The sequence below is a fragment of the Petaurus breviceps genome, unplaced genomic scaffold (genome assembly GCF_028583685.1).
Source record: "Petaurus breviceps papuanus isolate PSGF00001 unplaced genomic scaffold, PetGlider_PUasm1.0 64, whole genome shotgun sequence".
Taxonomy (NCBI): domain Eukaryota; kingdom Metazoa; phylum Chordata; class Mammalia; order Diprotodontia; family Petauridae; genus Petaurus; species Petaurus breviceps.
Window position 1 is genome coordinate 8,325,092 of NW_027186428.1, and position 23,492 is coordinate 8,348,583.

Here is a 23,492-nt window from a genome sequence, read left to right on the forward strand (position 1 = left end):
TGTAGCAGCAAGCACCCCGGCGTCCTCAGGGTTTGCTGCCACCACAGGTTCTTGGATCTGCTTTGTCAAAGGAAAGCAACTCAAAATGGGTTAACAAGCTCACTTTAATCAGTCAGACATATATCGTTTACCTTGTTCAGGGGAAAAAGGTCAGCACCCCGAACTTCAAAGTATACAGGCAGAATTATCAAGACAGAAACAGATCAAGTAGACAGATTTCCAAACTGTCCAACCATTACATCCATACCCAGTCAACGTCTGGGTTTCAACATCTGGGTTTTTCAAAGCCAGGGGGGCTCCAGAAAACGGCTTCCCAGAATCCATATCAAATCACAGAACACTTCTCAAAGTGAGCCCCCAAAACAAAGCTACACATCAGGGCTTATATACCCTTCTCCTGGCTCAGAGAATGTAACAACCTTATTGACTCACTGGCCAATCAAGTAGTATCTACTGAAAAACAAGCCTCCCACCCCAGGCTTCAGGTGCACTTTAGCCTAGGGGCAAGGAAGATCTTTCAATTTGCATTCCCAATTACATTCAGGTAGGTAATTTTTACAGATCGAGGTTGTGGGCTGTTAACCCCAGGAGAAGCTGCTGTTGCTGCTGTGGGCCATGCACTTTCTCTTACCAGCTCCGACCAGTCCTCCATCCCGTGGCGAGATGTCTGCGAATTGCCTTTGTGGTGGGTGAATCTGCTGGCTGGGACTCACTCTTGCTTTGTTGTGGTCTAGTCTCTAGTCCTCACTGGTGCAGCCCCCACACACTCCATGCTCCCCTGCCCAGTCCCACGTGGGTACCTTCCTGGACTGGGAATCTGCCATGCTCCATCTCCCAATGGATTTTGTCACTCTAAAATCCATTTAGATTCACTTTTTGAAGGTATTGATGGAATTCACCAAGGAGTTCAGATACATTCCTTCTTATGTTTCACCATCTTGTGAATTTTCTTCAATTCTTTTCAGATCCTTAATTTCCTCTCATTTATTCTTTTGTTAGATTTGTCTAATCTTGAGAGGGATATGTTGAAGCCCCCAGTTCTTACAATTTTGCTGTGTCTAAAACGTTAGGAAAATAAAGCTATCTATTGATCAACTGATAGATATAATATTCAATATAGCAAAAATAAAGAGAATAAAAACAAATTTGTTAAATGCAAGATTGTTTGTGAGGGAAAGCAGTACCATCCTGGTAACAAATTTGCTGTATCTCTTCTCCCATTTTCAGCTAAACTCTTTGAAAAAAGCTGTCTATACTCCAGGCCTTTTTATTCTCTTCTAATATATCTGCAATTTGTCTTCTGAATTTATCATTGAACAGCATGTGGTTTTTCAAAGTTATCAAGTTTCTTAATTATTCTCCCTAATGGCCTTTTCTCAATCCTCATCCCCCCAGAACATTAGACACTGTTCTTAACACAACATCTGAACATAATAGGACCTTAATCTTTATTGATTTAGTAGATGGTATTGTCTAACAAATATAATCATCAGATAATAGAATTAGAACTAGATAGGTCTTAGATGTTCTCTAGTCTTACCTTCTCATTTTATATATCAGTTAAGTGAAGCCCAAGGTCACCTAGGTACTCATAAGTGACCCAGATGAGGTTTGAACTCTGATCCTGTGACTCCCATCAACAAAGTGTTCTTTTTGTTTTACTAGGTTTTCTTTCAACTCATATGATACACATCAGACTAAGAATTATTTATTATGTGTAATTTTGAGAAAATAATCAGCATCTTCTCAATTCTGTTAATTCATATGTCTGTATACACATAAATTTTCCTAAAATCAGCTAAATCTGTAGTTGTCAGCCATTTCCATTGTAGGATTTTTCTTTTGTTTTTATATCACATATATTTCCTATTGTATCCCTTTCCCCACCCCTCCCAGTAAGTCATACCTTAAGGAAAAAGATAAAAAAATATGAAGAAAACCTCTGATATAATGTTTGATACCTAAGGTTCTCTACATATTCAAAGAAATTGGAGGATAAGAATTTATGTATTTATTTTTACTTTGGGGCCAAGCTTTCTTTTAATTTTGCAACTTTCAGTTTTGATCACTTGGTTTATTCGTCTTTCTAATTACATTGTTGTCTTTGTGTGTATTGTTTTCCTGTTTCTGGTAACCACTGTGCATTAGTTCTTATAAGTCATATAAGGGGTATCATTACTCTTCTTGGGCTGTGGTAGTATAATAAAAATGACAATACTTCTGAAATAAAGTTAGATTTAGTGCTATCTACCAAACCACCTTGAAAAAAATAATAAAATAATTCACCTGAAGGAACAAAAGATCTTGAATGTCAAGGGAAATGATGGAAAGAAAAAGGAATGAAGGACGAATAAACCTTCTATATCTCAGACTATTTTCTTTTTAAAGCATTTTAAAATTAACTTTTATGTTTATTTTTAGTTTGCACCATTCATTTCCACAAGATTTTGAGTTACAGATTTTCTCCCTGTCTTTCCCCTACCCAGTACCCCAAAATAGTGATCTCACTGTATACACCTCCCCCCAATCTCTCTCCTATATCTTCCCCCATGCCCCTTCCGACTTTCCAGTAGGGCAAGATGGATCTCCATCTGCCAGTGCCTGTATATCTTATTTCCCAGTTGCATGTAAAAAAAGTATATATATGTTTAAACATTTGATTTGATTTCAAAACTTTAAATTCTAGATTCTTTCCCTTCCTCCCTTGTCACCCACCCTTACTGGGAAAATAAGCAATTCGATATAGGTTGTGCATGTGTAGTTACACAAAGCATTTCCATAGTGGATATATTGTGAAGGACTGACTATATTTCCCTCCATCCTATCTTGCCCCCCCACACTTTTTCTATTCTCTACTTTGACCCTGTCCCTTTTCAAAAGTGTGTGCTTCTAAATACTCTCCTCCCCCAACCTGCCCTCCCCTCCATCATCGCCCACCTCCCCTTCCCCCTTAGTCTCCTATCGGGCAAGATACCCTATTTAGAGTGTATATCATTTCCTCCATAAGCCAGATTCAATGAGAATAACATTGATCCATTCCCTTTTGCTTTACTGTTCTTCCCCTCCATTGTAACAGTTTTCTCTTACCTCTTCTATATGAGATAATTCACCCCATTCTGTCTTTCCCCATTTCCTCTCATTATATTCCTCTCTCACCTCTCAGTTTCACCTTTTAAGTGTCATCCTTTCCTATTCAACTGGTCCTGTACCCTCTGTCTATGTATACATCTGTATACACACACTCCCATAAGTATTCATATGCCTATATACCTTCTTATATAGACATATATATGTAGGTATACAAATATATATATTTATATTCCCTTCACCTATCCTCATACTGAGAAAAGTTTGATAAGTTATAATTATCATTTGTTTTTCCACATAGGCATGTAAATATTTCAACTTTGATAAATTCCTTATGATTTCTTTTCCCTGTTTACCTTCTCATGCTTTTTTCATCAAGAATGCTTGAAAGTCCTCTATTTCATTGAATAACCATGTTTTCTCCTGAAATAATATGCTCAGTTTTGCTGGGTAGGTGATTCTTGGTTTTAATCCCATCTCCTTTGACCTCTGGCATATCTTATTCCAAGCCCTTCGATCCTTCAGTGTAGAAGCTGCAACATCCTGTCTTATCCTGATTGTGTTTCCACAATATTCAAATTGTTTCTTATTGGCTGCTTGTAATATTTTCTCCTTGATCTGGGAATTCTGGAACCTGGCTATAATATTCCTAGGAGTTTTCTTTTTGGGATCTTTTTCAAGAGGTGACTTGGGGGTTCTTTCAACCTCTATTTTGCCCTCTGGTTCTAAAACATTAGGGCAAATTTTCTTGAGAATTTCTTGAAGGGGTGGCTAGGTGGCTCAGTGAATAGAGCACTGGCCCTGGAGTCAGGAGGACCTGAGTTCAAATCCGGCCCTAGACATTTAACACAAAAACTAGCCATGTGACCTTGGGCAAGTTACTCAACCCCAACTACCCTCCAAAAAGGAAAAAAAAAACTTTTTTATCATGGCTTTCAAGTAGTCCAATGATTTTTAAATTATCTCTCCTGGATCTATTTTCCAGGTCAGTGGCTTTTCCAATGAGATATTTCACATTGCCTTGTATTTTTCCTTCTTTTGGATATGTTTAATAGTATCTTGATTTTTCATAAAGTCGTTAGCTCCCATTTGCTCCAGTCTAATTCTGAAGGAAGTATTTTCTTCAGTGAGCTTTTGAGATTCTTTTTCTATCAGGCAAATTCGGTTTTTTAAGGCGTTCTTCTCATTGGCTTTTTGAGCCTCTTTTGCCATTTTAGTTAATCTATTTTTAAGGTGTTATTTTCTTCAGTCAGATTGTTGACTCTCTTTTCATGATTTTCTTTCATCATTCTCATTTTTCTTCCCAATTTTTCCTCTACTTCTCTTATTTCATTTTCAGAATCCTTCTTAAGCTCCTCTATGACCTGTAACCATTTTATTTTTTTTCTTGGTAGCTTTTGCTGCAGGAGTTCTGACTTTGTTTTCTTCCTCCTGTTCCATGCTTTGATCCTTTTCGTCCCCCAAAAAGGAATCCAAAGTTGGATTGCTATGCTTGCTTTGCTTCCTTTGCTTGCTCATTTTGCCACTCAATTACTTGACTTTCAAGCTTTTTGCCACAGTAAATGTCTTCTTCCAGAGAGGAGAGCTTTGTCCCAAATCGCTGGGGTTTTCACAGCTGCTAGAGCTATTAGTTGGCTGCCCTCTCTGAAGCCTCCACCTGCCCTGGCACCTGTTCACACATCCCAGGACCTCCACTCTAGGCAACAATCCATATTCAAATAGGTTAAAGCAAGAACGATTACCCCTCAGAATGGTTGTTTGGTCCCCCTACAATCTGCAGGCCAGGAGCTCTGAAGCAGCCATACAGAGGCAGCTGCATGGCTGCTATGCCTCAGCCACTTCTCCCTCCAGGGGGAGGAGATGGACTGCAATCTCTGTCCCCCTGTTCCCAGAGTCCACATTGACCTTTTACTTTGCCTTTGGCATTTTTAGGTTGATAATTCTGGAATCCCCCAGAGATGCTGGGGATCTCCTCTCCTGAAGTCCCTCTATCTGAATCTGGTCAGGGCCACCCTAGGGGCAAAACCACAGGCTCACACAGGGCTGGGCTCTGCTCCCATTGGCTGCAATGGACCCTTCTTGCTGGGCTGCCTTCAGCTGGAGATTTGTTTCTGTCTGTCACTTTGTGAGTTCTCTAGCTCTAAAGTGTGTCTAGAGTCATATTTTATAGGTTTCTGAGGTCTTTATGGGGGGAGCTTATGGAATTTTCCTGCTTCTATGCCTCCATGTTGGCTCTACCCCAGGAAGCCAGACTATTTTATCAAGCAATAGTAATCAAAACTATTTGGTTCCCTTCTAGTGACAGTGCTTTCCCAACCAGCAATGGGTATTCTTTTTCTCAAAACCCTAACTCACTGGGGAAATTGGAATACTCCTTGCTCTCCCCATTGCCACTTCTAGATTTTCCATATATCATCATCACTTAGAAAGTTCTCTTCCTTGAGGTTCACACTAAAAAAAATTATCACTCAATCCAGAACCTGGTGGCTATTATCTATTGAACCTTGTCATTTTCCTTTCTTTTTCAATAAGTGATTGAAGTGATTGGCTCCCCCTCTTTCTCTCCACCATACACATACACACAAAACATATATGTATGTCTCTATATATGTGTGTATGTATACACATACTTTCCTTCAGATGCTCTAACTTCACAGTTCTCACTCAACTCAATTCACATGATCTACTTCTCCACATCCTTTCAGCTACTCATATACATAGTAATACCCTTACAGGTGTTTGTTCTACTTTCTTTTTTTAGAGACTTTGAAATTCCTCTATCTGATTATAATCTTATCATCCCATCTTTCCAGATTTCTTTCTTCCCCTACCACTGTTCTTCATCTTTCCTGTGACCTTCATTCTCACCACTCCTTTGTACTCTGCCAGCCATCACTCTCACAGTAGCTATACTCAGAAGGGACTGTGTCATTACTATATTCATAAATGTAGAGCTGAAAGGGAACTTAGAAGTTCATAAATGTTAAATAACTTACTCAAAGTAAGACAGCTAGTAAGTGTCTGAGCCTGTATTTTAATCTAGATCTTTGTCATTCTAAGTCACATGCCCAATTTGCTATATTACATCTGTTTTGTAAGCTGGGAAGAGAAAAATGGGCAATAAAATAAGGAGTTTTGAGATGAAGAAAAAGGGATAAAAGGGCTCACGTGAATTGGTTCATTTTATTCAGTAAATTAAGAGGTAATGTATTAACTTTAGAGAGTGGGGCGCAGGGTAGCTTGGGAGGCCTGAGGAGATGTTGGAATAACTTTGGTTGGATTCATTTTAGGAGGAATAGAAAGGATTGGCTTGCTGCAGTGAAGGCCCGGTTGTTATTAGGTAACATGAATTGTAATGTAGCAAGTATGCATGATTGTGGGACTTTATTCTAGCTTTGTTAGTAGGCTCAGAGGATGTAGATGGTGAGATCCAAGACTGAGGTTTGGTAAGGGATAAGAAGTGATAGAAAAGGGAGAATGAGGGATTTGAGATCAGATGGTTTTATACATTTAAATTTATTAACTCTCCAGTGGAAACTGGGAAGGAGGGGAAAGTGAGAGCTAAGTTGATGGCCTGAGAGTGTATTGAGGAGAGGAGGGTCTGAAGATTGTAATGAGGCTGACAAATAAATTTAGTAGTGTTGCGGTTTAGAGAGAGATGAATTGATGTGGAGTTATAGTCCGAAAAGAGGAATGTCAGACAATCTGATGAGATGATGTGAATGAAAGTATTCATGTTTTACAAGTCAAAACAATTAATACATTTATTGCCTTCTATTTCTATGCCTGCTTTGTGTGAGTGTATTTTTGTGTCTCTCTGGCAAATAGCTTGACATCAGCAGTAATTTATTCTTTGCTATTGTATCTTCTCTTTTTATTCCCATGGCATATGATTAAATTTTTAGTGAACAACTGATTACTTAATTCTGTATATACCATAGGAAGTAAGGTGCTTAATAACTTTCTTATGGCAGTTATGTCTAAGAGAACAGAAAGAACTTAAAATTTCTGTATCCTAATGAAAATGTTTACTCTGGCTAGGTCTTTTCCTTGTGTGTCTTCTTCATTTGTCTTTTCTCTGGGCACCTCTCATTCTGTTTTTACATAATCAGAGTTGTCTGCTATATCCTTAGTAGATCACTAGTAAAGTAAGTACTATTTATTTGTTCTCGCTTTCAGGTTATGCAGCCTGACCTTAAAAAAGCTGGTCGTTTTCAAGGAATTGGAAAAGGAACTCATCTCAGTTGTAATTGCAGTCAAAATGCAGGTAATACTTGTAAAAAAAAAAAAAGCCACTTGATTATCAGTATAAGGCCTTTGACTTAACTAGGTTGATAAAAGCAACTGGATTGTAAAAATTATAATAATTTGCTATTATACATCAGCTTCACAAAATACTTTTCTTATAGTAGTCTTCGGCATTAGGTGTTGCAAGTTTTATTTATCTGTTTTTGAGGGGTAGAAAACTGAAGCTAATCCATGGTCTCACAAATTTTAGGTACCAGTGTTGGATTGTGGATCTGGGTTTTGTATTTTCAAGTTCTGCTCTACTTTCACTGTAACTCTCCTGAAGAAAAAATATTTGCATCATACTCTGTATTATAGACACTAGCCTGCCAGAAACAATTTTTACTAATTTATTATTCTAAAAGGAAACCTTATCCTGCTTGACAAAAGTTTTTAAACTGACAGTCTAGTTATACCTTCAGATATGTCTCTCTCTCTCTCTCTCTTTTTTTTTTTTTGCTTTTTGGAGGGGGAAAAGTAGAGCAATTGGGGTTAAATGACTTGCCGAAGGTCACATGGCTAGTTTTTGTGTCTGAGGCTGGATTTGAACTCAGGTCCTCCTGACTCCAGGGCCAGTGTACTGTGCCACCTAGCTGCCCCCAGATATGTCTTTCCACAAGTTGTTTTGAAGGTCTGATTTATAGAATTCTTGGAAATTTCACAGTATGAGAAAACAGAAATCAGCATTAACGTTTTGACTCAGCAAATAGTCATGTCAGCAAAAGCCTATTTCACTATCTGCTATGTGTCTGGTGTTGTGCTAAGTATTGGGGATACAAAAAAAGGGCAAAAACAGTCTCTGCTCTTAGGAATTCTCACTTTCTAATGGGGAAGACAGCTTATCGTCTTTGTACAAACAAGGTTTATACAGCTTAAATGGGAGATAATCTAATGGGAAAAGTACTAGCATTGAGAAAGAGTTAGGGAAAGCTTATCTTAGGTGGCATTTTAATTGGTGCTCAAAGGAAGCCTGGGAAGCCACAGTATGGAGATGAGGAAGGAGAGAATTCCATACACGAGGACCAGCCAGTGAAAATGTCCAGAGTTAAGACATGAAATATCTCATGTGAAGAACACATGCCTTTTTCTCTGTCTACAAATAAATATACATCTCTACCATTCTCCTTATTTTATTTTTTGTTTAGTATTTAATTTTTCCTCAGTTACATGCAAAAGCAATTTTTAGTATTTGTTTTTAAAACATAGAGTTTCAAATTCTCTCCCTTCCTCCCCACTTGACAAGGAAAGCAATTCAGTATAGGTTATACATGTGTACTCATGCAAAACATATCCATTATGTCATGTGAAAGAAAACAGAGAAAAAACAACAAAGCCTCAAGAAAAATAAAGTTTAAAAAAAAGTATCCTTTAATTTGCATTCAGACACCATCAGTTCTTTCTCTCGGGGTGGATAGCAGTTTTCATCATATGTTCTTTAGAGTTGTCTTAGATTGTTGCGTTGCTGAGAATAGATAAGTCATTCATAGCTGATCATCTTGCAATATTACTGTTACTTTGTATACAACATATTTCATTTTGTATCAGCCCATGCAAGTCTTTCCAGGTTGTTCTGAGGGCATCCTGCTCATCATTTCTTATACTACAATAGTATTCCATCATAATCACATACCACAATTTGTTCAGCCATTCCCCAGCTGATGGGCATCCCCTCAATTTCTAATTTTTTGCCCCCGGAAATGAGCTCCTATAAACGTTTTGTACATAGAGGTCTTTTCCTTTTTGTGTTTGTTATCTCTTTTGGGACACAGACCTAGTAGAGGTATTTATTTCTAGGTCAGAGTGTAGACATAGTTCTAAATTGCTCTACAGAATTGTTGAATCAGTTCACAGAATGGTTGGCAATATCCATCAGCAGTTCATTAATGGCTCATTTTCCCCACATCTCTAACATGTGTCAGTTACCTTTTCTGTTCTATTAGCCAACCTAATAGGAATGAGGTAGTGCTTTAGAATTGTTTCTATTTGGGGGTGGAGCCAAGACGGTGGAGTAAAAGCAGGGATTTGCTTGAGCTCTCCCTGAAACCCCTCCAAATACCTGTAAAAAAAGACTAAAAAAATTCTAGAGCTGCAGAACCCACAAAATGATGGAGTGAAACAAAATCTTTAGCCCAAGACAAGCTGGAAGATCAATAGGAAGGATCTATCACACCATGTTAGGAGTGGAACACAGTCTAGCCTGGACTGCGCCAGCATAAGTAGGGCTAGAGCAGGTCTCAGGAAATGGAATCATTGGCAGCTGTGGCAATTTCCAGATTTTTTTGAACCAAAACACCAAAGACAGCATAGAACATCAGTGGGAAAATTCTATAGGTCCTGAATGAGAGAGGAGTGTGGTCCAGCCCCAGTCTTGGGGCAGTGGAGGTGGCAGTGGTGGCAGCAGCAGGAGTGGATACCGTACTTCCAGACTTCCCAGCTCACAGACAGTGTGGGGATGTAGCGTCTGATCAGAGGGCAATTGCAGCGATCTCTTTGCTGCCACAGAAACAGGGTTTTCTTACTTTGCCCTGCTTGGATCTGGGTCACAGACCTGTGTGGAGGTCCTGTGCTGAGGAGAAGCACTGGTATGGTGGAGCTTGTGGTACAGTGGAGAGGGAATCCTCCTCATAGTTCCAAGTCAGAAAAGAGTGGTTGTGGTTAGTCACAGCCCAGAGCACGGGCCAGGAGAGGAGTAAATACCTTTCCTTTGATCATACCACCTTGGAAGAACTGTAAATTTACATACCCCTAGAGGAATGTCTGAAAATAGCTGCACAAAACCCCTGAAGTTTGGGACTGTAAATCCTCCACACTGGAAGCAGAGTCCTACCTTAGCAAAGAGTTAGAAAGTCAAGTATTTGGCTGGGAAAATGAGCAAACTACATTTAAAAACTCAGACCATAGAATCTTACTTTGGTGACAAAGAAGATAAAAACATACAACCAGAAGACGACAACAAAATCTAAAGTTCCTTCAAGGAAAATATGAATTGATTGGAGAACATGGAAGACCTCAAAACATATTGTGAAAATCAATTAATAGAAGTGGAGGAAAAATTGAGAAGAGAAATGAAAGTGATGCGAGAAAATCATGAGAAAAGAGTCAACAGTTTGCTAAAGGAGACCCGAGAAAATACTGAAGAAAATAAAACCTTAAAAAATAGACTAAGCTAAATGGCAAAAGAGGTTCAAAAAGGCAATGAGGAGAAGAATGCCTTGAAAAGCAGAATTGGCCAAATGGAAAAGGAGTTCCAAAAGCTCACTGAAGAAAATAATTCCTTAAAAATTAGAATGGAGTGTGGCTAGGTCATGCATTGAATAGAGCACCGGCCCTGGAGCCAGGAGGACCTGAGTTCAAATCTGGCTCCATACACTTAACACTTGCTAATCGTGTGACTTTGGGCAAGTCACTCAACCCCAATTGCCCTGCCTTCCCCCCTCCAAAAAAAGCAAAAAAAAAAAAAATTAGAATGGAGTAAATGGGAGCTTAATGGCTTTATGAGAAATCAAGAAATTACAAAACAGAACCAAAAAGAATGAAAACATTGAAGACAATGTGAAATATCTCATTGGAAAAACTACTGACCTGGAAAATAGTACCAAGAGATATAATTTAAAAATTATTGGACTACCTGAAAGCCATGATCAAAAAAAGAGTCTAGACATCATTTTTCAAGAAATTATCAAGGAAATCTTCCCTAATATTCTAGAACCAGAGGGTAAAATAGAAATTGAAAGAATCTACTGATCACTTCCTAAAAGAGATCACAAAAGGAAAACTGCCAGGAATCTTATAGCCAAATTCCAAGGTCGAGAAAACATTGCAAGCACCTAGAAGGAAGGAAGTAGAGTATTGTGGAAACACAATCAAAATAACACAAAATCTAGGAGCTTTTACATTAAGGGATTGGAGGTCCTGGAAAATGATATTCCGCAGGTCAAAGGAGCTAGGATTAAAACCAAGAATCACCTAACCAGCAAAACTGAGTATAATACTTCAGGGGGAAAAATGAATATTCAGTGAAATAGAAGACTTACAAGCATTCAAGTATTCTTGATGAAATCACTGGAGCTGAATAGAAGATTTCACTTACAAATACATGACTCAAGATAAGCATAGAAAGCTAAACAGGAGAGAAAAATTATAGGGACTTATTGAAATTTAACTGTTTACATTACTCTATGGTAAGGTGATATTTGTAACTCATGAGAGCTTTCTCAGTGTTAGGGTAGTTGGAGGAAAGAGCAAGGGAGAGATAGAATGGCTAAATTATCTCATAAAGGAAGCAAGAAAAAGCTTTTAGAGTGTTGGGGCTGTGTGGGGGGGGGAGGTGAGAGGGAATGAGTGAACCTTACTCTCATTGGATTTGGCTTTAGGAGGGAATAATATACACACTGAATTGGGTATCTTACCCTACAGTAAAGTAGGGGGAAGGGGATGAGGGTGGTGGTAGAATGGAGGACAGATTTGGGGAGGTAGTAATTGGAAGCAAACACTTTTGTAAAAGGACAAGGACAAAGGAGAGAATAGAATAAATGGGTGGTGTGATAGGTTGGAGGGAAATATAATTAGTTTTTCACAGCGTATTATAGAAATGTTTTGCATAGCTACACATGTATTACTTATTTTGAACTGTTTGCCTTCTCAATGAAGGTGTGTGGAGAGGGAAGAATGGAGAGAATTTGAAAGTTAAAAACAAATGTTAGAAATTGTTTTTACTTGTAACTGGGAAATAATGTACAGGCAATTGGCTACAGCAATCTATGTTGTGCCCTACAAGAAAGTGAGGGGGAGGGGTATAGGGGTGGTGAGAGAGGGAGGGGAGGGTAGACTTGGGGATGGGGTAAACAGAATGCATATCATCTTCAGGTGGGGGAGGGGAGAGGGGGTAAACAGAATGGATTTCATCTTCGGGTGGGGGAGGGGTGAGATGGGGAGCAAATTTGGAACTCAAAAACTTGTGGAAATGAATGTTGAAGACTAAAATAAATAAAAAGCTAACAAAAAAAGAATTGTTTTAGTTTGCATATCTGTACTCAATAGAGTATTTTTTTCATATGTCTACAGATAGCTTTGATTACTTCATCTAAAAACTGATCATATATTGTAATGGGAATGCAAATTTGGAAGATCTTCCCTGCCCCTAGGCTAAAGTGCACCTGAAGCCTAGGGTGGGAGGCTTGTTTTTCAGTAGATACTTTTTGATTGGCCAGTGGGTCCAAAAGGTTGTTACATTCTCTGAGCCAGGAGAAGGCTATATAAGCCCTGATGTGTAGCTTTGTTTTGGGACTCATTTTGAGAAGTGTTCTGTGATTTGATCTGAATTCTGGGAAGCCGTTGTTGAGAGTCCCCCGGCTTTGAAAAACCCAGATGTGGAAACCCAGATGTTGACTGGGTATGGATGTAATGGCTGGACAGTTTGGAGAGCTGTCTACTTGATCTGTTTCTGTCTTGATAATTCTGCCTGCATGCTTTGAAGTTCGGGGTGCTGACCTTTTTCCCTGAACAAGGTAAACGATATACGTCTGACTGATTAAGCTTGTTAACCCATTTTGAGTTGCCTTCCTTTATCAAAGCAGATCCAAGAACCTGTGTGAGCAGCCACCCTAGGGACTCCAGGGTGCTTGCTGCTACATATATCAATTGGGGAAGGCTCTTATTTTTCTAAATTTGACTCAGTTCTTTATGTTTGAAAAATGAGACCTTTCTCAGAGAAACTTCATTCAAATTTTTTTTCATGGTTAGTGTTGCTTACTGTATTTCCCTCCATCTTATTCCCACCCCCATTTATTCTCCTCTGTCTCTCCTTTCACCCTATCTTCCTCCAAAGTGTTTGGCTTCTGACTACCCTTTCCCCCAGTCTTCCCTCCCTTCTATCATTCTACCTCTACCTCCCCCATTCTCACATTTCATTTCCCTCCTACTTTTCTGTAGGGTAAGATAGATTACAATATCCAATTGAGTGTGTATGTCATTCCCTCTTTGACCCAGTTCTGATGGGAGTAATATTTACTCGCTCTCTGTCACCTCATGATCTTCTGTTCCACTGGTAAAAGCTTTTTCTTGTTTCTTTTATGTGAGATAATTTACCCCATTCTACCTCTCCCTTTCTCCTTTTCCCAGTACGTTTCTGTCTCTCACCCATTAATTTAATTTTTTAGATGTCATGCCTTCATAGCTCACACCTGTGCCCTCTGTCTATATGCATTCCTTCTTTCTATCCTAATAAAGAGAAAGGTCTTAGGAATTACAAATATCATCTTCCCATGTAGGAATGTTAACAATTTAAACTAAAGTCCCTTATGATTTCCCTTTCCTGTTTACCTTTTTATGCTTCTCTAGAGTCTTGTATTTGAAAGTCAAATTTTCTATTCAGCTCTGGTTTCTTTTTAGAAATTAATTTATTTTCATTTACAACATTCATTTTTACAAGATTTTGAGTTCCAAGTTTTCTCCCCATCTCACCCCTTCCCCACCTGAAGATGGGGTGGCATGCGTTCTAATTACCCCTTCCCCCAGTCTACCCTCTTATCTCCTTCTCCTGTATTTTCTTATGTTTCTTATAGGGAGATAGATTTCTATACCCCATTGCCTGTACATCTTATTTCCCAATTATATGTAAAAACAATTTTTAACATTTGTTTTTAAAACTTTTAAGGTACAAATTCTCTCCCTTCTTCCCTTCCCACAGAACCTCATTGAGAAGGCAAGGAATTCAATATATGTTATTCATGCATAGTTACGGAAAACATTTCCATAATAGTCATATTGTGAAAGATTAACTATATTTCCCTTCATCCTGTTCCGCCCCCCATTTATTCCATTTTCTCTTTTGACCCTGTCCCTTTTCAAAAGTGTTTGCTTCTGACTACCCCTCCCCTAATCTGCCCTCCCTACTATCATCCCCCCCTCTTATTTCCCCTTACTCTCCTATAGGGTAAGATAACCAATTGAGTGTGTTTGTTATTCTGTCTTTAAGCCAAATCTGATGAGAGTAAGGTTCACTCATTCCCTCTCATCTCTCCCCACTTCTCCTCCATTGTCAAACCTTTTTCTTGCTTCTTTGTGAAGCCAAGAACAAGCAGCTCTCCTGAGGACTACTGCTGTGAATAACTTCAAGGTTCTGATTTCATAGTGAACTCTTTTATTTATTTAGCAATAAACTCAAACAAAACATTCATAACAGTGTAACATAACAACTCATTACTAAGGTGACCACATATTCTTAAGCAAAAGATATTCAGTAAGTCACAATCTTCTAAATCAATATAAAGTTCCCATCTCAAGTCTTCTTTCATCTTGATTGGAGGCTGGCTTTCAATCATCCTTAACTCAGTCATCCTTAAGGAGTAATTATCGTTATGGGGTAGTGGAAAGTACAAAGGTCTTCCACCCCTACGTCACTGTAAGTCATAATCTTGTCAGTCAGCACTAAGTCCCCAAGTAAAGATCCTTTCATCTTGACTCCTTTTCCATGATCCCAGCTCCAGCCTGGATTCACCCCACTGTTGGCTGGATTCACAGGTAGGCAGGTCTCCCAGCTCTTGCCTGGATTTATCCAACTCTTGCCAAGATTTGCAGGTAGGCAACTCTCTGCTCCTGTTCCATATCAAAGCTCACAGTGACTAGTCCACTCCAAGCCCTTCCAAGCCCTTCAGAGTCTCTGTTTCTGGGAATACAAAGCTTAACAGAGCCACAGTATTTATACACATTAAGTTTAGCAGAGTTACAACAGTTTTCACACACATTGCTGACACTGTCACCTAAATTCACTTTCTCTCTCTGAAATCAAAACAGAGCAACAGACAGGCCTTCTGTGTGAGAAACCAAACACAAATCTGCAGTAAAGTGCCAGGACTTCTGAAAACAGTAGTAAAGCTCTCTTTCAGGACTTCTAAACATAGAGCAGTAAAGTCCTCTTTCAGGGCTTCTGAACCAGCCATAAAGTCCCAGGGTGTCTGTAAGAACAGCAACATTCTCTGTAAGCAGATAGGATGCTTTGTTTGGACAAAGTAACATAGATACAGACAGATATAATATTGATACCAAAAACATCCTTCCTCCCAGTTCTCCTTGGTTCCAGCTTGTGATTGTGCTTTTATATGTTCTACTCCTTCCTGTTCTGCCCTTCTTTTTTGCATCCTTCCTGTTCTGGTCTTTTGACAAGTTCCTACTAACATGGGCTTCACAGTTTCTGTTTCTAACAAAGACTTGATATAATCACAAGGCAGGGCTTAAAGGCACTTGAATAGTTGGAACAAGGAGCTAAACGCAACTTTGCCATTATGATAATTGAAACAAGGAACAAAGTACCACTTTGCTTACTATTACATTCTTTTATGTGAGATAATTTACCCCCTTCTATCCCTCCGTTTCTCCTTTTCCCAATATATTCTTCTCTCACCCCTAAATTTTGTTTTTGGATATCATCCCTTCATATTCAATTCATTCTGTTCTGTCTGTCTTCCTTCCTTCCTTCCCTCCCTCCTTCCTTCCCTCCCTCCTTCCCTCTCTAATACTGAGAAATATGAATTACAAATATCACCTTTCCATAGAGGAATGTGAACAATTCAACTTTAATAAGTCCCTAGGATTTCTCTTTCTTGTTTACCTTTTCATGCTTATCTTGAGTTGTGTTTTTGAAAGTCATATTTTCTGTTCAACTCTGGTCTTTTCATCAAGAATGCTTGAAACTCTTCTATTTCATTGAATGTTGATTTTTTTCTTCTGAAGGATTATACTCAGTTTTGCTGAGTAGGTGATTCTTGGTTTTAATCCTAGCTCCTTTGACCTGCGGAATATCATATTCCAGGCCCTCCAGTCCCTTAATGTAGAAGCTGCTAGATTTTGTGTTATTCTAATTGTGTTTCCACCATACTCTAGTTGTTTCTTTCTGGGTGTTTGTAATATTTTCTTCTTGACCTGGGAACTCGGGAACTTGGCTATAAGATTCCTAGCAGTTTCCCATTTGGGATCTCTTTCAGGAGGCGATCAGTGGATTCTTTCAATTTCTGTTTTACCCTCTGGTTCTAGAATATCAGGGAAGTTTTCCTTGATAATTTCTTGAAAGATGATGTCTAGTCTTTCTTTGATCATGGCTTTCAGGTAGTCCAAAAATTTTTAATTATCTTTCCTGGATCTATTTTCCAGTGGTTTTTCCAATGAGATATTTCACATTGTCTTCAATGTTTTCATTCTTTTTGGTTCCATTTTATAATTTCTTGAATTCTTATGAAGTAATTAACTCCCATTTGCTCCATTCTTGTTTTTAAGGAACTATGTTCTTTTTTTAAATTGAATTTTATGTTTATTTTTAGTTTACATCATTCAGTTCCACAAGATTTTGAGTTACAGACTTCCCCTACCCACCACCCCAAAACAGTGATCCTACTATATACCCCCTCCCCCACTCTGCTCTCTCATATATCCTCCCCCACGCCCCCGACTTTCCAGTAGGGCAAGATGGATCTCTATACCCCAGTGCCTGTGTATCTTATTTCCCAGTTGCCTGTAAAAAAAATCAATTTTTTAATAAAAATTTGATTTTAAAACTTTGAATTCTAGATTCTTTCCCTTCCTCCCTTGTCACCCACCCTTACTGTGAAGATAAGCCGCTCAATATAGGTTGTACATATGTAGCTATGCAAAACATTTTCATAGTGGATATATTGTGAAAGATTGACTCTATTTCCCTCCAACCTATCCCACATCATACTTGTTGTATTCTCTACTTTGACCCTGTCCCTTTTCAAAAGTGTGTGCTTCCAACTTCCCTCCCCCCCAATCTGCCCTCCCCTCCATCATCCCCCCTCTCATACCCTTATTCCCTACTCTCATGTGGGGCTAGATACCCTATTTAGTGTATATGTCATTCCCTTCCCTAGCCAGATTCAGTGAGAATAAGGTTGACTCATTCCCTTTTGCCTTTCTATTCTTCCCCTCCATTGTAACAGTTTTCCCTTGCCTCTTCCATATGGAATAGTTTACCCCATTCTGTCTCTCTCCATCCCCTCTCATTATATTCCTCTCTCACCTCTCAATTTCACCTTTTTAAGTATCATCCCTTCCTATTCAACTTGTCCTGTTCCTTTGTCTATATATAACCTATACACACATATACACACTCACATATGTGTTCATATACCCTCCTATATAGACATGTACTTATGTATACATATATATGTATATACACATTTATATTCCCTTCAACTATTCTCATGGAGAAAAGTTTCATAAGATACAATTATCATTTTTCCATGTAGGAATGTAAATAGTTCAACTTTGACAAGTTCCTTATGATTTCTTTTCCCTCTTTACCTTCTCATGCCTCTTGTATCTGAATGTCAGATTTTCTATTCAACTTCTGATTTTTTCATCAAGAATGCTTAAAAGTCCTCTATTCCATTGAATAACCATATTTTCCCCTGAAACATGATACTCAGTTTTGCTGGGTAAGGTGATTCTTAGTTTTAATCCCAGCTCTTTTGACCTCCAGAATATCATATTCGAAGCCCTTCAATCCCTTAGTGTAGAGCTGCCAGATCCTGAGTTATTGTGATTGTGTTTCCACAATATTCAAACTGTTTCTTCTTGGAGGCTTGTAATATTTTCTCCTTGATCTGGGAATTCTGCAACCTGGCTATAATATTCTTAGGAGTTTTCTTTTTGGGATCTTTTTCAAGAGGCAATTTGTGGGTTCTTTCCTCTATTTTGCCCTCTGGTTCTAAAACTTCAGGGCAGTTTTCCTTGAGGATTTCTTGGAGGATGATTTCTAGGTTCTTTTTTTGATCATGGCTTTTAGGTACCCCAATAATTTTTAAATGATCTCTTCTGGATCTCTTTTCCAGGTCAGTGGCTTTTCTAATGAGATATTTCATATTGCCTTGTATTTTTTCATTCTTTTGGCTCTGTTTAATAGTATCTTGATTTTTCATAAGTCATTAGCTCCCATTTGCTCTAATCCAATTCTGAAGGAAGTATTTTCTTCAGTGAGCTTTTGAGATTCTTTTTCCATCAGGCAAATTTGACTTTTTAAGGCATTCTTCTCCTCATTGGCTTTTTGAGCCTCTTTTGCCATTTGAGTTAGTCTGTTTTTTAAGGTGTTATTTTCTTCAGTCAGGTTGTTGACTCTCTTTTCATGGTTTTTTGTCATCATTTTTATTCCCAATTTTTCCTCCACTTCTCTTATTTGGTTTTCCAAATCCTTCTTAAGCTCCCCTATGGCCTGTCATTAGTTCATATTTTCTTCAAACCTTCTGGTGCAGAAGTTCTGACTTCGTTTTCTTGCTCTTGTTCCATGTTTTGATCCTTCTGTCCCCCAAAAAGGAATCCAAAATTGGATTGTTGTGCTTGCTTTGCTTCCTTTGCTCACTCATGTTGCCACTCAGTTGCTTGACTTTCGAGCTCTTTGCCACAGTAGATGTCTTCTTCCAGAGAGGAGAGCTTTGTCCCGAATCACTGGGGTTTTTACAGCTGCTGGAGCTATTAGTTGTGTCCCCTCTCAGAATCCTCCACTGGCTCTGGCACCTGGTTAATCACCCCAGGGCCTCCACCCTTTATAGCAATCTAGATCTAAGCAGGTTAAAACAAGAGCGATTACCCCTCAGAATGATTGTTTGGTCCCCCTACAATCTGCAGGCCAGGAGCTCTGAAGCAGCCATGCACAATGGCAGCATGGCTGCTATGCCTCAGCTGCTTCTCCCTCCAGGGCCAGAGGCCTGATCACATTCCTGGACTCCCTCTTCCCAAACTCCACTGACCTCTCACTTCGTCTTTGGAATGTATGGGTTGATAATTCTGGAAACCTGCCACAGCTGGTGGTTATCCACCCTCCTGAATTCCCTCCAGACATTGCTGTTCAGTCAGCCATGGGGCTAAAACCACAGGTTCAAGCAGGGCTGGGCTTTGCTCCCAGCATGCTGCAGTGGACCCTTCCTGCTGGCCTGTCTTCAGTGGGAGGTTTGTTTCTCTCTGTCAGTTTGTGGGTTCTGTAGCTCTAACGTTTTTTAGAGTAATTTTTTTTTTTTGTTATTTGAGGTGGTTATGGGGGGAGCTCGGGGAGTTTTCCTGCTTTTATGCTGCCATCTTGGGTCCTCCCTATACTCCATAGTTGTAGTTCCCAAGAGAAGTCAATTAACAAGTATTAAGCACCTGGCACCAGGCATAGTGCTATTTATAGTTTGAACAAAACCAGAAAAAGCATATTTGTATACATTGAAGAACACAAAAAGATGAGTGTCTTTTAAACTGTGACTATTCCATATTGCTTGTTTTTAAAAGAAGTATATAATAGATTTTATGTGTTACTTTTCTTGTTCATTCTCTCTTCTGAATTCCCTTCCCTTATTTTGTGCAGTTTAGAAAATATTTTAAGTAGGCCTATTCAGGAGGAGACTCAGTATTGGTAACTCTGCTTTCTCCTCAACTATACTCCTAATTTATATCAGAAAAGCAAAAAAGACCTTTTAACAAGTGAACATAGTCAAACAAAACTAATCCTCACATTGTCCAAAATTATATCTTTTTCTGAGGCATTTACATCTTTGTCAGGAAGTAGGAATTTTCAGGATAGGTCCTCTGGATGCATGGTCTGTTACTGCTTTTATCAGAGTTCTTTAATATTTCACATTTGTTTTTCTTCAACAAATTATTCACCTGGTTCCTTGTACTTTATGATACCCAGGATTCTCTGCTGTTGTGGCTTTGAACATGTCTTACTGTTTTAGTAACATTCTGTTATTTTCATATACCACACTTTTTTTTTTCAGTCATTCCCCACTTGATAGGCAACCCCTGAAATTCTAGTACTTTGCCTCCCCATTATTCTTTGTCTTTATAACTGACACTCCTCCCTCCATTCTCTCCTCATCTATCTCGGTATAATTCCCTATTGAATTTGATCAATTTCTCCCTCAAACTGGTGTGTATTCAGTCCTCTTTTGTCTGGTTCAGAAAAGAATGTCTCATCTAATAATGCCTGTTTTCCTCGCCCCTTACATGTTTTTATATTCTTTTGTTTTTTACTCACCACAGAGTTCTGTTCTTTTCCCTTTTCACATTAGTGCACCCCTCCTTTTGCCTTCTCTTCTCTTTCCCTTCTTAAAATTCCCATAGCAGAAACCATCTATTCTAGGACCTCTCATTTAACTCCCTTAGTACTTTTGAAGACATTAAGATTCTGAGGGGACACCTGTTTCTCCTCCAGTATTTAGAATGGTAAAACTGCATAATCTTGCAGCACCTGTCTGATCCATTAAAGGTCCATTTCTTTCCCTGTAACATTATTCTCAGCTTTGCAAGTTGTTCTTTGTTGTAAGACCTAAACCTTCTGTCTTTTGGAATATTGTATTCATTATAGAAAGTCCCAGGTATTATGTGACTTTGACTCTGGTTCCTTAGTACTTTTAGCTGCTTATCTTTGAATTCTTTTTTAGTGTTGGGGTTTTTTTTTTTTCTTTGAGAGACCTCTGGATTTGGAAACTTTTCTTTTTGGGGTTTATTTATTTATTCTTTTCTGTCTTCACCTTGCTCTTTAGTTCAAACAGATGGGTAAATTTCCTGAAGTATAAAGTCTGGCCTTTAAAAAAAAAATAAAGCTTTTCAGGGAGTCCATTGAGTCTCCTTTAACATTTTTTCCAAGTCTTTTGTTTTTGAAAGCAGATTTTACATTATTAATAGTTTGTTTTCTTTTTTCAGTCTTTTGATTCTGTTTTAATTTTTTTACTTTTTCCTAGAGTTATTGGTTTCTGTTTGGTCTTTTCTAATTTTGTATTTTTTATTATTTTGTTTGTTGTATTGTTTTAATATATTTTGTTAAGTATTGCTGAGTTATATATATTTTTTGTCTTTAGTAATTTGTTTGCTTACTTTTAGTGTACAAGATTCAGTTCCACATTACCTTGAATTTCAAATTTTTTCTCCCTTCCTTTCATCCCCCCACTTCCACATGGCGGCATGCAATCAAGTATAGAATCTGCACATTATTTCACATTAGACATTAGTCAGGTTGTAAAGAAGTATTGTAACCTATGGAATGAACAGCGGGAAAGGGGAGACAAAACCAAAAAAGAAAAAGAAAGAGAGCAAGTAGTTTGCTTCAATCTGCTTTCAAACTCTGTTCTCTCTAGTTCTTTATAATTCTTTCTCTGAATGTAGACATCTTTTTCCATTGTGAGCCTTTTGGAATTGTCCTTGCATGGCTGAGAAGAGTTCAGTCTATCAGAGTTGGTCCTTACACATACATTGCGTCTCTAATTGTGTACAGATTTCTCCTGGTTCTGCTCTTCTCACTCAGATCATCAGTATGTACAAGTCTCTCCAGGTGAATATGAAGTTCATCTGCACCTCATTTCTTATAGAACAATAATATTCCATTACATTCACATACCACAACTTGTTCAGCCATTCCCTAATTGATGGGCATCCCCTTAATTTCTGATACTTTGCCACCACAAAAAGAGGTGCTATAAATACTTTTGTACATACAGGTCTTCCTCCCACTTCTGTGACCTCTTTGAGATACAACCCTAGAAGTGGTATTGCTGGGTCAAAGGGTATGCACTTCTTTATAGCCCTTTGGGCATAATTCCAGATTGCTCTCCAGAATGGTTGGCTCAGTTCACAACTCCACCAGCAATGCATTAGTGTTCCAATTTGTCCACATCCTCTCCAGCATTTGTCATTTTCCTATTTTGTCATCTTAGCCAATCTGACTGGTGAGATGTGGTACCTCAGAGTTGTTTTGATATGTATTTCTCTAATCACTAGTAATTTAGAGCATTTTTTTTTCATATGCTTATAGATACCTTTAATTTCTTCCAACTGCCTGTTCATATCCTTTCACCATTTATCAATTGGGGAATGACTTGTATTCTTATAGATTTGACTCAGTTTTCTGTATATTTTAAAAATGAAGCTTTTATCAGAGACACTGGTTGTAAAAATTCTTTCCCAATTTCCCACTTCCCTCTTAATCTTGGTTACATTGACTTTATACAGAAACTTTGCAATTTAATGTAGTTAAAATTATCCATTTTGCATTTTATAATGCTTTTTAACTCTTCTTTAGTAATAAAGTCCTCCTTTCTCCATAAATCTAACAGGTATATTATTCCTTGCTTTCCCATATTGCTTACAGTATCAACCTTTATACCTAGATCGTCACCCATTTAGTCTTGACTTTGGTATACGGTGTTAGATAATAGTCTATGCCCAGTTTCTGCCATACTATATTCCAGTTTTCCCAGCAGATTTTGTCAAATAGTGAGTTCTTATCCCCAAAACTGGGGTCTTTGGGTTTATCAAACAGTAGATTACTACAGTCATTGACTGCCTCGTGTACCCAGTCTGTTCCATTCATCCACTATTCTGTTCCTCAGCCAGTACTAAGTAGTCTTGTTGACTACTGCTTTATAATACATATTAAAATCTGGTATGCCTAAGCTACCTTCTCTAGCATTTCTTTTCTTTAATTCCTTTGATATTCTGGACCTTTTGTTTTTCCAAATTAATTTTAAAATATTTTTGCTAGCTCTATAAAGTAGTTTTTTGGTAAATTGATTGATGTGGAACTAAATATATAATTTAATTTAGGTAAAATTGTCATTTTTATTATATTAGCTCAAACCAGCCATGAGGAATTGTTGTTTTTCCAGTTAGTTAGATTTGACTTTATTTGTGTGAAAAGTGTTTTGTAGTTGTGTTCATATAGTTCCTGAGTTTGTTTTGTCAGGTAGATCCCAAATATTTTATAACATTTATAGTAAATTTAAATGGGATTTCTCTTTCTATGTCTTGCTATTGGATTTCATTACAAATATATAGCAATGCTGAGGTTTATTTTATATACTACAACTTTGCCAAACTTATTTATTGTCTCAAGTAGTTTTTTACTTGATTCTCCAGGATTCTCTAAGTATATCATCATATCATCTGCAAAGAGTGATAGCTTAGTCTCTTCTTTGTGTAATTTGATTCCTTCAGTTTCTTTTTCTTCTCTAATTGGTACTGCTAACATTTCTAGTATCAGATTGATTAAGAGGGGTGATAGTGGACATGCTTGTTTCACCCCTCATCTTATTGGAAAAGCTTCCATCTTTTCCCCATTACATATAATACTTGCT

At 38.2% G+C, this 23,492-nt stretch overlaps 1 protein-coding gene across 3 annotated transcripts in view; it reads left to right on the forward strand.

The window, feature by feature from the left end:
• PACS2 (phosphofurin acidic cluster sorting protein 2) overlaps positions 1-23,492 on the forward strand; it is a 325,422-nt gene that overhangs the window by 45,867 nt on the left and 256,063 nt on the right. The window contains exon 2 of one of the 3 annotated variants that reach the window (XM_069103872.1): positions 7,267-7,354. The exons of the other annotated variants lie outside the window; for them this stretch is intronic. Within the exon in view, the coding sequence (XP_068959973.1) occupies positions 7,349-7,354 (6 nt within the window). The 5' untranslated portion in view covers positions 7,267-7,348. The remainder of the gene's footprint in view (positions 1-7,266; positions 7,355-23,492) is intronic. 3 annotated transcript variants of the gene reach the window in all.